Here is a 15,436-nt window from a genome sequence, read left to right on the forward strand (position 1 = left end):
AATTTTGCTGTATTATCTCCATTTTGCTAGTAAGGATATTGAGATGCGGAGATTAAGCAGTTTGTTCAAGGTCACAGGGCAGGCCAGGTGCAGTGGCTCATGCCTGTAATCCCAGCATTTTGGGAGGCCAAGGTGGGTGGATGGCTTGAGTCCAGGAGTTCAAGACCAGCCTGGCCAACATGGCCAAACCCCATCTCTACTAAAAATACAAGTTCATAAGGCAGATTAGAGGAAGACTTGGGTTCATACTCAAGCCTCCTTGAGTCGGAAGAGTGTACCCTGAACTGATGCACCTCTCTTTGAGTCTAAGGCTTCTTCCTGATGGTGCCTCCTTCAGCCCGCTCCAACCAGTGCCTCTCCTTGCAATGCCCTTACCAAATCCAAACAGACATCATCCCCATTATCACCTACCTCTTGCTCTTTCTCTACTCTTCTTGGCTCCATGGCAATTGCAATCTTTCAGAACATCTGATTTTAATAACGTGTTTGGAAAAAAGCTTTCAAATTGAATTAATTAATGAATTCACATTACAGAGTTAATAACAGCTTAACAGTGTATAAATATTTATATTGAAATGGAGAACTTCATCTCAATAAACATTTGGCTTTTGACAAAGTGAAATTTTCTGGGATATTGGCAGGTATGTCCAAGCGGGTAAATACATCTGGATTCTAATGTATAGTTGAGGGTTTTCTCTCTTGACTCTTAACTGCAAACCCTTTGAGAACAAGAACTATGTCTAATTCCTCTCTAAATTCTCAATGGATCTGGGACAAAACTTGTCAAGTACTAAATATTTTAAGGGATCTTTTCCTAGAATCAAAAACCTCTGTTTATTTATGCTCTCTACAGATGTTTTTGAATTCTTATTTATTTTTTATTCCATGTTTTGTCAGCTTAGTTTTTCCATGATAAAAGTCATATAAATTGTACTAATGAAACTTGAAAAAGAGAAAAAAAGCTATTTCCCCACCCTTACAAAGTCATAAATAGCATCTAAGGCACAGTATCATTTTCAGTACTGACAAGGTGTTTTATTTTATATGGTTGTCATAAGAAGGCAGATTCATTTTGTACACTTTATATTTTCAAACCCCAACAAGCTCTAAAAGGGACATAAAATAACTTAGAAATTGGGAAAAAATGGGCATGTGTATGATCATATTCATCTCCTGCCCCAGAACAAATGGGAGGAACACATTGCCCAAAACTCATGTCTGGAGCTCTTTCAACATGTCTCCCTGATGACGCTGGACAGCATCATGAAGTGTGCCTTCAGCCACCAGAGCAGCATCCAGTTGGACAGGTCAGTGACAAAAGGAAGGTACTTGTTCACCAATAACTGTGTCACCCGCTAACATGTTGTTCCATCCTCCCCATTCCAGTACCCTGGACTCATACCTGAAAGCAGTGTTCAACCTTAGCAAAATCTCCTACCAGCGCATGAACAATTTTCTACATCACAATGACCTGGTTTTCAAATTCAGCTCTCAAGGCCAAATCTTTTCTAAATTTAACCAAGAGCTTCATCAGTTCACAGGTTAGTCCTGGGATTTACATGGCCAGAGTCCACTATGAGACATCTCATTGTCTGAGACATAGACTCTGGTTATGGCTGCCTCTACTATGGACATATGGCATGGTCATCATTCAGAAATGCTAATTCATACCTCTTAAATGAATGTGCTACATAAATGCTATGTAGACGGTATTACATTACTGTGTATATATAGCTGCATTTTAATGTTTGGAGTTAGAACTAATACAATAAGCAAAACATCTGACTATTTTGCTTCATTTCTTATGGAGCAGCTTCAGATGTGAAGAAAAGTAAAAGTGAAAGGAAACACATTTCTGTAGGGAGACAGAGCAGGTCATCTGAGCAAGTACTGAACGTGAGTGGGTACTGCCTACTATGCACAGTTTATCAAACAACACAGCACACCACTGAGTATTCCTTTTGCATGGGTTTTTGGAGACTTAGGACATAGATAACTTTGAGGGACCATAAATCTACCTATGACAATAGCCATTTACAATTGGAATATATTTCTGATTTATCATTTTATCTTGATAAAATCGGTCTCTTTTTCTCTAATAGTGCTTCTAGCCTTAAGATCTACTCTATCTGATACCAGTATGATAACCTCTGCTTTCCTTTGGTTAGTATTTTGATAGTGTATTATTCCATACTCTTTTTTTTTCCATTTCTGTGCCCTTATATTTGCGGTTTATGTCTTTTTTTCTTTTTCTTTTTCTTTTCCTTTTTTTATTATTATACTTTAAGTTCTAGGATACATGTGCACAATGTGCAGGTTTGTTACATATGTATACATGTGCCATGTTGATGTGTTGCACCCATTAACTCGTCATTTACATTAGATATATCTCCTAATGCTATCCCTCCTCCGTCCCCCCACCCCACGACAGGCCCCAGTGTGTTATGTTCCCCTTCCTGTGTCCAAGTGTTCTCATTATTCAATTCGCACCTATGAGTGAGAACATGCGGTGTCTGGTTTTTTGTCCTTGCGATAGTTTGCTGAGAATGATGGCTTCCAGCTTCATCCATGTCCCTACAAAGGACATGAGCTCATCCTTTTTTATGGCTGCACAGTATTACATGGTGTATATGTGCCACATTTTCTTAATCCAGTCTATCATTGTTGGACATTTGGCTTGGTTCCAAGTCTTTCTATTGTGAATAGTGCCACAGTAAACACACGTGTGCATGTGTCTTTATAGCAGCATGATTTATAATCCTTTGGGTATATACCCAGTAATGGGATGGCTAGGTCAAATGGTATCTCTAGTTCTAGATCCTTGAGGAATCACCACACTGTCTTCCACAATGGATGAACTAGTTTACAGTCCCACCAATAGTGTAAAAGTGTTCCTATTTCTCCACATCCTCTCCAGCACCTGTTGTTTCCTGACTTTTTCATGATGGCCATTCTAACTGGTGTGAGATGGTATCTCATTGTGGTTTTGATCTGCATTTCTCTGATGGCCAGTGATGATGAGAATTTTTTCATGTGTGTCTGTTGGCTGCATAAATGTCTTCTTTTGAGAAGTGTCTGTTCATATCCTTTGCCCACTTTTTGATGGGGTTGTTTTTTTTTTCTTGTAAATCTGTTTGGGTTCTTTGTAGATTCTGGATATTAGCCCTTTGTCGGATGAGGAGATTGCAAAAATTTTCTCCCATTCTGTAGGTTGCCTGTTCACTCTGATAGTAGTTTCTTTTGCTGTGCAGAAGCTCTTTAGTTTAATAAGATCCCATTTGTCAATTTTGGCTTTTGTTGCCATTGCTTTTGGTGTTTTAGACATGAAGTCCTTGCCCATGCCTATGTCCTGAATGGTATTGCCTAGGTTTTCTTCTAGGGTTTTTATGGTTTTATGTCTAACATTTAAGTCTTTAATCCATCTTGAAATAATTTTTGTATAAGGTATAAGGAAGGGATCCAGTTTCAGCTTTCTGCATATGGCTAGCCAGTTTTCCTAGCACCATTTATTAAATAGGGAATCCTTTCCCCATTTCTTGTTTTCATCAGGTTTGTCAAAGATCAGATGGTTGTAGATGTGTGGTATTATTTCTGAGGGCTCTGTTCTGTTCCATTGGTCTATATCTCTGTTTTGGTACCAGTACCATGCTGTTTTGGTTACTGTAGCCTTGTAGTATAGTTTGAAGTCAGGTAGCATGATGCCTCCAGCTTTGTTCTTTTGGCTTAGGATTGACTTGGCAATGCGGGCTCTATTTTGGTTCCATATGAACTTTAAAGTAGTTTTTTCCAATTCTGTGAAGAAAGTCATTGGTAGCTTGATGGGGATGGCATTGAATCTATAAATTCCCTTGGGCAGTATGGCCATTTTCACGATATTGATTCTTCCTACCCATGAGCATGGAATGTTCTTCCCTTTGTGTCCTCTTTTATTTCATTGAGCAGTGGTTTGTAGTTCCCCTTGAAGAGGTCCTTCACATCCCATGTAAGTTGGATTCCTAGGTATTTTATTCTCTTTGAAGCAATTGTGAATGAGAGTTCACTCATGATTTGCTCTCTGTTTGTCTGTTATTGGTGTATAAGAATGCTTGTGATTTTTGCACATTGATTTTGTATCTGAGACTTTGCCGAAGTTGCTTATCAGCTTAAGGAGATTTTGGGCTGAGATGATGGGGTTTTCTAAATATACAGTCATGTCATCTGCAAACAGGGACAATTTGACATCCTCTTTTCCTAATTTAATACCCTTTATTTCTTTCTCCTGCCTGATTGCCCTGGCCAGAACTTCCAACACTACGTTGAATAGGAGTGGTGAGAGAGGGCATCCCTGTCTTGTGCCAGTATTCAAATGGAATGCTTCCAGTTTTTGCCCATTCAGTATAATATTGGCTGTGGGTTTGTCATAAATAGCTCTTATTATTTTGAGATACTTCCCATCAATACCTAATTTCTTGAGAATTTTTAGCATGAAGGGCTGTTGGATTTTGTCAAAGGCCTTTTCTGCATCTATTGAGATAATCATGTGGTTTTTGTCTTTGGTTTTGTTTATATGCTGGATTACGTTTATTGATTTGCATATGTTGAACCAGCCTTGCATCCCAGGAATGAAGCCCACTTGATCACGGTGGATAAGCTTTTTGATGTGCTGCTGGATTCAGTTTGCCAGTATTTTATTAAGGATTTTTGCATCGATGTTCATCCGGGATATTGGCCTAAAATTCTTTTTTTGTTGTGTCTCTGCCAGTCTTTGGTATCAGGATGATGCTGGCCTCATAAAATGAATTAGGGAGGATTCCCTCTTTTTCTATTGATTGGAATAGTTTCAGAAGGAATGGTACCAGCTCCTCCTTGTACCTCTGGTAGGATTCGGCTGTGAATCCATCTGGTCCTGGACTTTTTTTGGTTGGTAGGCTATTAATTATTGCCTCAATTTCAGAGCCTGTTATTGGTCTATTCAGAGATTCAACTTCTTCCAGGTTTATTCTTGGGAGGGTGTATGCGTCCAGTAATTTATCCATTTCTTCCAGATTTACTATGTTATTTGCTTAGAGGTATTTATAGTATTCTCTGATGGTAGTTTGTATTTCTGTGGGATTGGTGGTGATATCCCTTTATCATTTTTTATTCATCTATTTGATTCTTAAATTGTATTTGATTCTCCAATTTTTTTTGTTTTTTGTTTTTGTTTTTGTTTTGTTTTGAGACAGGGTCTCACCTTATCACCCAGGCTGCAGTGTGGTGGCACTATCTCGGCTCACTGCAGACTCAACCTCCTGGGTTCAGGTGATCCTCCTGCCTCAGCCCCCCAAGCAGCTGGGACTACAGGTGTGTGCCACTACACCTGGCTAAATTTTGTAATTTTTTTACTAGAGGCAGGGTTTCACCATTTTGCCCAGGCTGGTTTCGAACTCCTGAGCTCAAGCAATTTGCCTGCGTCAGCCTGCCAAAGTGCTAGGATTACAGGCGTGAGCCACTGTGCTCAGCCAAGGTTTATTTCTCATATGCAGCATTTATTTAGATTTTGTTTATGTAGTCTGAAAATCTTTGTGCTTTGGTTAGAGCATTTAAACCACTTATATTTAATGTAATCACTAGAATATTTGGATTTCAACATGCCATGTAACTATTTGTTTTCTATTTAACCGATTTTGATCCCATCTTTTATTAATTGCTGGATAATTTTATATTATTACTTTTTGTGTTTTTGATCGTAAGTTTAGTTTTCATGGGTATGCTAGAAATTACAACATGTGGTCTTTATTTGTTAGAATCTAACATATGTAATTACATTAAATACTTCCTTGAAAATTCAAGGAGCTGACACCATTTGAACCCCTATTTACTACTTCTCATATTTTTAAATATTGTTGTGATGGGTTTTTTAAATAATTTTTTTAATAATTTTTTTTTAAGTTCCGAAGTATATGTGCAGGATGTGCAGGATACGGATAATAATTAGGCAAAATATTATAGCAATTAGAATTTTACAACCAGAATTTCACATTGTGGAAGTTATTCTCTAATGACAAGTCAAGGGGGAAATGTATGCTCTTCTCAAGAAAAATGTTACTTTTATGTTAATGTTTCCGGTAATGCACAGCGACACCTAATGGAGGCAAACCAATATTGCAATCCATTGGCGTAACAGGTATCAAACTCAGTTGTGGCCTATAGGATCCCCATTAACAGTGATACTCTTAATACTCATATTCTAACCCTATATTTTAAACCTTCTTGTAAAATTTATCTCTTTTCACCTAGAAGCAATCAAACTCCAAACAGTGCTGCAGGCAGAACCACACATGAACAAGCTATTTTCTCAAGAACCCTTAGATCAACCCCAGGAGGAGGCCCAACTGTTGTTATCCCACACAACGCCCCTTTTCAGCAGGCAGTAGCCGGAAAGAATTGTCATCCAATGCCCCTTAACAGCAGTTAGGTTTGCTTAGAGAATAAGTTCAGGCTTAGGCCATTTTTATAACTTGCAATATGATTGGGAGAAATATGATATTGGATGGCTAAAATAACTTTAGCACTAATCTTACAATTCCTTTCCTTTAATTATGATTTTTTTCTGACTTTCATAGACCCTCTTACAACATACTTAAACTTTCTGACATGTCCTAAACATTCTTCCTTTAAACAACCAGTCATCTTTTTTAGGACAAATATTTACCATACAAAATCCTTTCTTTTATAAAATCTTCTTCTTTATAACCTTCTCTTTATAGCTTAAAGTGCATCATATTACCAACCTTCAGTACAAAGTCCTGTTAAACTTAATGATAGTAAAATTTTCATGCTTCTTTCTTATCCATAACTATTACTCCTGCCATAAGCAAAACAACCTTGACTAAATCTTTCCTGCAATTATTAATCCTGTTATAAGGATAATAATTAGGCAAAATATTACAGCAATTAGAATTTTACAACCAGAGTTCCACATTGTGGGTGCTACAGTGTATAGTTCTTTTGCAAACAGTAGCATGACTATAACAATTCCCACAAAAGTGGCATAGTAAATAATTTCCATTTGGAACTTTACTTGCCAAGACATAACATTTCCCTTTGGGGATTTACAAAGTTACAAATGCGATTCTATGAATAATTAAAATCTCCCTGCAAATATGCATTAAAAAGAAGTTTTAGTATCTGGTGATGAACTTTGAGAGGAAAGGTTAGAAATAATAAAAAGTATCTGATGAGGGAGGAGAGGACTGAGTAAGATGAGTAGCCCTCACTCAGTTACTTATCTTTTATGATTTTCAGCTTAAGATCCTCTGTTTCTTCACATTGATATTTATGACATTCCTCTGAGTTGTCAGGGGTTGCTCCTTCAGCTCTTCAGGCTTTGACTTGAGTGTGATGTATCCAGGAGTTGATTCCTGTAACTTTTACTGCTGAGGGGGTTGAAAGAAGAACAGTGTAGGGCCTTTTCCAGCTTCACTTAGGGAAGGAGACACAGCTGAGAGTTTTCACCAGTACCAAATGTCCTGGGTTAAATAAAGGTGGTTCTGTTTCCTGGGATTGGGTTCTTGCTAGCTGTGTTAATTTCTATTGGAAGTGAGCTAGAAGTTCACATGCTTCACCAATTGAGAGGTTTCCTGCCTGACACAGTCTCTGAGCACATTGGTAAGTTTTTGTCCTTTCCCAAGTGAAAAGCTTGGCAAAGGATCTTAAGGACTTTCCATTGGCTGGAGCCTGGCAAATAGAGTTTGCCATCCTGACTGTAACCATTCTGAGAACTGAAAAGTATGCCCTTGAGAAGTGGCCTATTTTATTTCTGCAGGGGAATACTGGGGTTTAATTTCTCTTATGAAGCCTTCCTAAATTAGAAGGGGCTTGAAGCATGTTGATGCTCTGAGGCTTCCTTGCCTTTGACTTAGCTGCCTGATCAGCTAACCTATTTTCTTCGGCTACCTTATTTGTTCCCTTTTGATGTCCCCTACAATGCATCCCTCCTATTTCTCGTGGAAGAAAAACTGAGGATAATAACCTGCTAATTTTGTGGTGATATTTTATAGGAGGTCCATTGGTGGTTTTCCTTTTAAATGGCAGCATGAGCATGGAGAGCTAAGAAAGCATACTTGGAGTAGGTATAAATGTTAGCTACGTTTCCTTGTGTAACTCAAGTACTCTTGTAAGAACTGTTAGCTCAGTTAATTAAGTGCTTGTGCCTGGGGAGAGACATTATTTAGAGCGACTACTGTTTATCCTGCCTTATGTACTTCTTGCTTTACTGACTGTTTGTTAGCTAAGAGCTCCCCCTAGAGGACAGTGATTCTGCTACATCATGGGGAGTGTAAACAGTTAAATTTTATTTCCTAGGGTTAACTTGAAGGCTATTTTTTCACTAGTAGAGCTATTATGACAATGGTTTGGAAGCACGTGTCAACAATAGGTTCTTGTAACTGCAACTCAGGTTGAGAAAAATATTCGGTTAGAACTTTTCCTGAGATGCCCCTTCCGGTCGTGCTGTGGGAAGAGGGGAGGCCTGGAGTTAGAGGGGAGAAAGGAGACTGGCTCTAGTGTTTAGAAGGAGGTCTGCTTTCCTTCCTTTAATTTCTAGAATCACCCGGGGCTCCTGTGCTATAACAGCAGTTTGAGCCACTGGAGTCGGCGTTTGAGCCTCAGGACCCATCAGTCCTGCTGGACCATCTGTGAGAGTGGTCCTGAACCCAGTGACCTCCACCTCTGGGGGCAGTTCCATCTCCAGTGATCTCCGCCACAGGCTGGACAGGGGCTTCATCTTGCTGCCTGGGCATTCCTTCTTAAAATGCCACACCGATAGAAACTAGCAGATGCAACTCGGGGATCCTGGACTTTGCAAGCCTGCAAAGCTGCTGCTACAGCCTCTGTCCTCCTGAGCTTTCTCTCTTTCTTTGGGCCTCCCCCTGGTCCCTATTATAAAAGACCGAAGTGGCCACCTTCAGGAGGTTCTCTAAGGTGCTATCTGGTCCTATAGCTTGCTTCTGTACTTTCCTTCTAATATTGGGGTTCTAGTACAGCCTCTCCCAGCCTGTCCGTAAAGGCTACGGAATACTTATCTGGCTTCTGGTCTATTATAGACAGTTTAGAGTAATTGAGAGGGTTGGTCCTGGTTTTCCATAGGCCTTCTAAAATGCATATTAAAAAGTGCTTCCTTTTCCATTTATCTTCTGAGTTACTGGGGTTCCAACTAGGGTTGTTTACCAGAATTGCCTCTCTCCCAATTGGGAATGGTGTTTTTGCTATTTCTTCACTTTCCCTATCTGCTTTTTTCCCTTTTGGTGTCTTATAGGAGATATATTGCTCATCTCCAAAATTTTCTGCTGCTTGCAGAGCTGCCTGCTTTTTAGCTGCTGTGAGGGTCTGGTTTAGGAGCAGCATAACATCCCTCCACGTGGGATGAAATATCTGAGTTAAATTTTGGAAAGCCTCTGTATACCTATCAGAGTCATTAGAAAATTGGCCTAAGTCTCCATTTATTTGCCTAAGATCCTATAATGAGAAGGGAACCTGAAGGGGCCCCAAATAAGGGGAATCCTCAGATGGTTTCCCTGGAGGTTCCTTCTCTAATTTGGGGGAACTATTCTTTTTTGGACCTGCCTGATATGATTGTTAAAAGAGTTGGGTTGATCTTACAATGTTTGCAAAAGTTTAGTAAAAATGCCATGCACTTGTGCAAAAGAAAATGAGTTGCTTTTCTTTTTGAAGTCCTGAGGTTAAAGAAGTTCCAGTGTTTCAGAGTGCACTCCAGAAGGTGCAAGCTGAATCTGTTACCCATCTGGAAAAAGATGTGAGAGTTCTTTTAGTCTCCTTCCTTTCCATATGACCCAGGGTGGAGGACAAGACAGGGGAGCATCCTTCTGGCTGTTTTCCCTCCCTTGTTCTTGGGTCCTGGCACCCTGTTAAATAGCCACCTATGGTTGAAGGCGTGGTCCTCCAAGCTATGGAACCGGATGAACTAAGTGATGCTTTACCCACACAACCTTAGCTTATCCACGTCGTGTCATTCCTCTTTTCACTTCCTAAACCTGTTTAATCTGCTGGCTCCCCAAAAAATGAGAGACTGTATCATTTTTGGGCAAGGCTCCTTTAATGGAGGCAATGTGCCAAATTGCCTGCTATTATGGCCCATACTAAAGCATTTACCTTAGAAAAATGGTTCCGGTTAACTTCCAAACTTAGAATCCCCTTACTAAGTACCATTTTAATAGGAAACAGACTAGATGTCTTAAAAGAACATAGGAACTGAGTGGCTATTTTCATGCTGATGGGACAATATCAAGACTAAAATTTGGCCATGGAAGACATTTTACTCCTAACTGCTAAAGGCAGAACTTTCCTGTTCACAGAAGTAGCTTAGAGCCTAGTTTCCAGTAGAAAAGGCACAAAAAGGAAAAGTTGGGAAGCTGCAATGTACTGTAGAGAATCAACAATGTGTGTTATGGAGAGAATTTCTATTTCCACTAGTCATTTATCAGTTCCAGGAGCCTTTCGGCAGAGTCTTCAGGGTTTTCCAGGCATAGAACTTTGTCATCTACAAAGACAGAAAGTTTGATTTCCTATTTTCCTATTTGGATGCTTTTTATTTCTTTCTCTTGCCTGATTGCTCTGGCTAGTATTTCCAGTACTGTGTTAAATAGGAGTGGAGAGATTAGGCTTCCTTGTCAAGTTGCAGTGCTCAAGGGGAATATTTTCAGTATTCCTCCACCACTCAATTTGAGCACCAGTCTCTACCGTGAGATATGGCATCTCCTCTTTTTCTTTAGCTGTTCTTTTAAACCAAAGCCTAGGTTGTAGAAATTAAGCTCAGCGATTGGTAACAGTACCCTACATCACAAACAAATTTTATAACATTTGAATTAAATTTATGTACCAAGCACCTCTGAGCATATATGTCAAACACCTCCAACCTTTACAACAACCCTGTGTGATACATTTGAACATCCGTATTTGAAGGAAGAGAAATTGTGGCTAAAAGGTGAAGTACCTGTAGGTCAGGGATGGGACCATTTTTTTAAAAAGACAGCTAGTGATATTGTCCCTTACCAACTCAGGAACATTGGGTGGGGGACAGCCAGGGGCTACCCATAAAGCACCAGCTTCTCAGAACTACATTTGGCTTTAACTGACTTTCCAGTAACCTTGATAATAAAAAAGATCATAATTTTTCCATCTAGAGAAAGTAATCCAGGACCGGAAGGAGTCTCTTAAGGATAAGCTAAAACAAGATACTACTCAGAAAAGACGCCGGGATTTTCTGGACATACTTTTGAGTGCCAAAGTAAGTCTTCTAAACTTCTGAACACATTCAACTCAATAATTAAATAATAAAGAAATAGGTTTTGTTTATTCGCACCTGTAATCCAGCATTTTGGGAGGCCTGTAATTCAGCATTTTGGGAGGCCAAGGCGGTCAGATCACTTGAGGTCAGGAGTTTGAGACCAGCCTGGCCAACATAGTGAAACCTGGTCTCTACAAAAAACACAAAAATTAGCTGGGCATGGTGGTGCATGCTTGTACTCCCAGCTACTTGGGAGGCTGAGGTGGCAGAGTCGTTTGAACCCGGGAGGTGGCAGAGCATGACTCTGTCTCAAAAAATAAATAAGTAAAATTAAAATAACAAATAAATAAATTAGAAAAACTTACTTATATGATAACTGATGTATATTGAACTTCCCTTGTGAAGATTTTCCTGCTTGTCCTCCCAGGGCTTTCCTTCATGCCTCCAGTGTCACATTTTAATTATCTGGGCACTTGTCTATCTTTTTCCAAGCCCACAAGCTGCTGAAACCTTCTTCCTCAACATGGGGTCTATAGACCAGCAGCATTGGTAAAACCTGGGAGCTTGTTAGAAATGCAGAATCTCAGACCCTGCCTCAGACCTAGTGGGTTAGAATCTTCAGTTCAACATATCCCTCGGTGTTTCATTTGCAATTAAAGTTTGAAAAACCCCATCCTAGAAGACTAGGATCATATTTTATTCCTATTTCCCTAGTGATTAGCACAGTGCTTGGTGACTGTCTCATGAGGTGTCCATGTGATGTTCACGAGAAAAGTGAAGGACTTGGCAATTGACAGTCACTCAATATATGACAACTATTGTTGCACACCAGGCTAGCAATCCTGTAAGGATAAAATTAGATTATATGTGTAAAGATACTGACATGTGGTGAGAAAAACAATATTTTTATTTTATTTTGTATTTATTATATATTTTAATACGTATTTATTCATAATTTTTGCTTATGTGCCAAGCATCTTCAACCTTTATTATAACAACCTGTGGGGTATTTATAAATATCTTTATTTAAGGAAGAGAAATTGTGGCTCAAAAAGTGAAGTCAACTGCTCAAGATGACATACCTAGAACTAACAAAGCCAGGATTTAAGACAATTCTGGTTTGGTCCAAATCTCATGCCATTTCCATTGTACCAAATGGCACCATGTGAACATAATTTTCCATCATCATCTCCAAGTGTTCAATAAATATTTGCTGAATTTAATTGTGCTGAATTATTTGAGGGAAGAAAAATAAACAAATGCTCTGTAAGGGAACAAAAATAAATAAATACTCTGTGAACTCAACTTTCATTGTGTTCGCTACCTTGATCATGTGAAACATGACTCTTCCTAAACCAGTACTACTAAGAACAGGGCACTGCAAAACGAGGTGGATTTGCAGGTGAAATAGAATTGCCAGGAACTAATGACTTGTTAAAAAAAAAATTTAATTTTCTGCTGAGCATGGTGGCTCATACCTGTAATCCAGCGACACAGAAGACAGAGGCAGGAGGATCACTTGAGGCCAGGAGTTTGAGACAAGCCTGGGCAACATAGCGAGACCCCCATCTCTATAAAAAATTTAAAAATTATCCAGGTGTGGCAGCACTGCCTGTAGCCCTGGCTACTCTGGAGGCTGAGGTGGGAGGATCACTTGAACACGAATTCAAAGCTAATCACGCCACTGCACTCCAGTCTGTGTGACAGAGCAAGACATCGACTCTAAACATAATAGTAAAAAATAAAATAACATTTGCTCATTAGAAAAATAGTACACACTGTTTTTATTTTTAGTTAATAGCTTTTTTCTTTTTGATTTCCAACTCTTAAGTTCAGGGGTACATGTGGAGGATGTGCAGGTTTGTTACATAGGTAAACCTGTGCCATAGTGGTTTGCTGCACAGATCATCCCATCATCTAGATATTAAGCCCAGCACTCATTTGCTCTTCTTTTATTTATTTATTTATTTTTTAATGGAGCCTCACTCTGTCGCCCAGGCTGGAGTGCAGTGGCGCAATCTTGGCTCACCGCAAACTCTGCCTCCCAGGTTCAAGTGATTCTCCTGCCTCAGCCTCCCAAGTTGCAGGGACTACAGGCATTGCCACCACACCTGGCTAATATTTTTGTATTTTTAATAGAGACAGGGTTTCACCATATTGGCCAGGCTGGTCTCGAACTCCTGACCTCAAATGATCTGCCCGCCTCAGCCTCCCAAAATGCTGGGATTACAGGCGTGAGCCACCGTGCCTGGCCTCATTAGCTATTCTTGATGCTCTCCCTCCTCCCAGCCCCCACCCTCCATCAGGCCCCAAGTGTGTTGTTCCCACACCACGTGTCCATGTGGTCTCATCATTCAGCTCCCACTTATAAGTGAGAACATGTGGTATTTGGTTTTCTGTTCCTGTGTTAGTTTTCTGAGGATAATGGCTTCTAGCTCCATCCATGTCCCTGCAAAGGACATGATCTCATTCCTTTTTATGTCTGCATAGTATTCCATGGTGTATATGTACCACATTTTCTTTATCCCATCTATTATTGATGGGCATTTAAGTTGATTCCATGTCTTTGCTATTGTGAATAGTGATGCAGTGAACATACATGTGCATGTATCTTTATAATAGAATGATTTGTATTCCTTTGGGTATATACCCAGTAATGGGATCATTGGATCAAATGCTACTGCTTTTGACATCTTTGTCATGAAGTCTTTGCCCATGCCTATGTCCTGAATGGTATTGCCTAGATTTTTGTCTGGGGTTTTTATAGTTTTGGGTTTTATATTTAAGTCTTTAATCTGTCTTGAGTTGATTTTTGCACATAATGTAAGGAAGTTTCAATTTTTTCCATATGACTAGCCAATTCTCCCAGCATGGTTTATTAAATAGGGAATCCTTTTTCCATTGCTTGTTATTGTTGACTTGGTTGAAGATCAGATGATTGTAGGTGTGCAGTCTTATTTCTGGGTTCCCTATTCTGTTCCATTGGGCTCTGTGTCTGTTCTTGTACCAGTACCATGCTTTTTTAGTTACTGTAGTCTTGTGGTATAATTTGAAGAGGCCTCCAGCTTTGGTTTGTTTGTTTGTTTGTTTTCTTAGGATCATCTGTCTTGGCTATTCAGGCTCTTTTTGAGTTCCATATGATTTTTTTTTTTTTTTTTTTGAAACTGACTCTCTGTCGCCCAGGCTGGAGTGCAGTGGTGTGCTCCCGGCTCACTGCAACCTCCACCTCCCAGGTTCAAGTGATTCTCATGTCTCAGTCTCCCGAGTAGCTGGGATTACAGATGCCAACCATCATACCCAGCTAATTTTTGTATTTTCAGTGGAGATGGGGGTTTCACCATGTTGGCCAGGCTGGTCTTGAACTCCTGAACTCAAGTGATCCTCCCAACTCGGCCTTCCAAAGTGCTGGGATTACAGGTGTGAGCCGCTGCACCCAGCCCCATATGAATTTTAAAAGTTTTTTCTAATTCTATGAAGAATCTCAATAGTAGTTTAATGGGAACAGCACTGAATCTATAAATTGCTTTGGGCAATATGACCAATTTCATGATATTGATTCTTCCTATCCATGAGCATGGAATGTTTTCCCACTTGTTTGTGTCATCCCAGATTTCTCTGAGCAGTGGTTTGTAGTTCTTCTCGAAAAGGTCCTTCACTTCCCTGTTAGATGTATTCCTACATGTTTTATTCTTTTGTGGCAATTGTGAATGGGAGTTCATTCATGATTTGGCTCTTGGATTACCTGTTGTTGGTGGAAAAATAGTACACATTAATTGTTAAACAAAATTAAATAGACACTAAAGAAAATTAAAACTGCCTGAAATCCCATTTGGTAATACTACTATTTTCCTTCAATATTTTGTCTATTCAGCTTGTGTATTTTTAAATTACTATTAACTCACATATTCATATGTAATACATTTCTAATACTGCCCTTTTCACCTAATAATAAATCATGAGCTTTCCCTTTATCATTAAGAAGTTATTCAGAGACATAATTTCAGTTACTACATAATGTCCCATTTTATGGATTGTCCATAATTTATTTTACCTTTCCCTATTTTTGGCCACTTATGGTCTTTCCTTCTTTTGACTATGGTATTAAACATTCTTGTACATAATAAACACTTTCTTAGTGTTTATTCCTTTAAGTATAATTAATAAATCATA

At 39.3% G+C, this 15,436-nt stretch overlaps 1 protein-coding gene across 1 annotated transcript in view; it reads left to right on the forward strand.

Moving 5' to 3' along the window:
• LOC129469029 (cytochrome P450 4Z1) overlaps positions 1 to 15,436 on the forward strand; it is a 54,305-nt gene that overhangs the window by 16,620 nt on the left and 22,249 nt on the right. Inside the window, exons 5-7 of the mRNA XM_055255159.2 lie at positions 1,183 to 1,307; positions 1,387 to 1,541; positions 11,163 to 11,266. Of these exons, the coding sequence (XP_055111134.1) occupies positions 1,183 to 1,307; positions 1,387 to 1,541; positions 11,163 to 11,266 (384 nt within the window). The remainder of the gene's footprint in view (positions 1 to 1,182; positions 1,308 to 1,386; positions 1,542 to 11,162; positions 11,267 to 15,436) is intronic.

The sequence above is a fragment of the Symphalangus syndactylus genome, chromosome 12 (genome assembly GCF_028878055.3).
Source record: "Symphalangus syndactylus isolate Jambi chromosome 12, NHGRI_mSymSyn1-v2.1_pri, whole genome shotgun sequence".
Lineage (NCBI taxonomy): Eukaryota > Metazoa > Chordata > Mammalia > Primates > Hylobatidae > Symphalangus > Symphalangus syndactylus.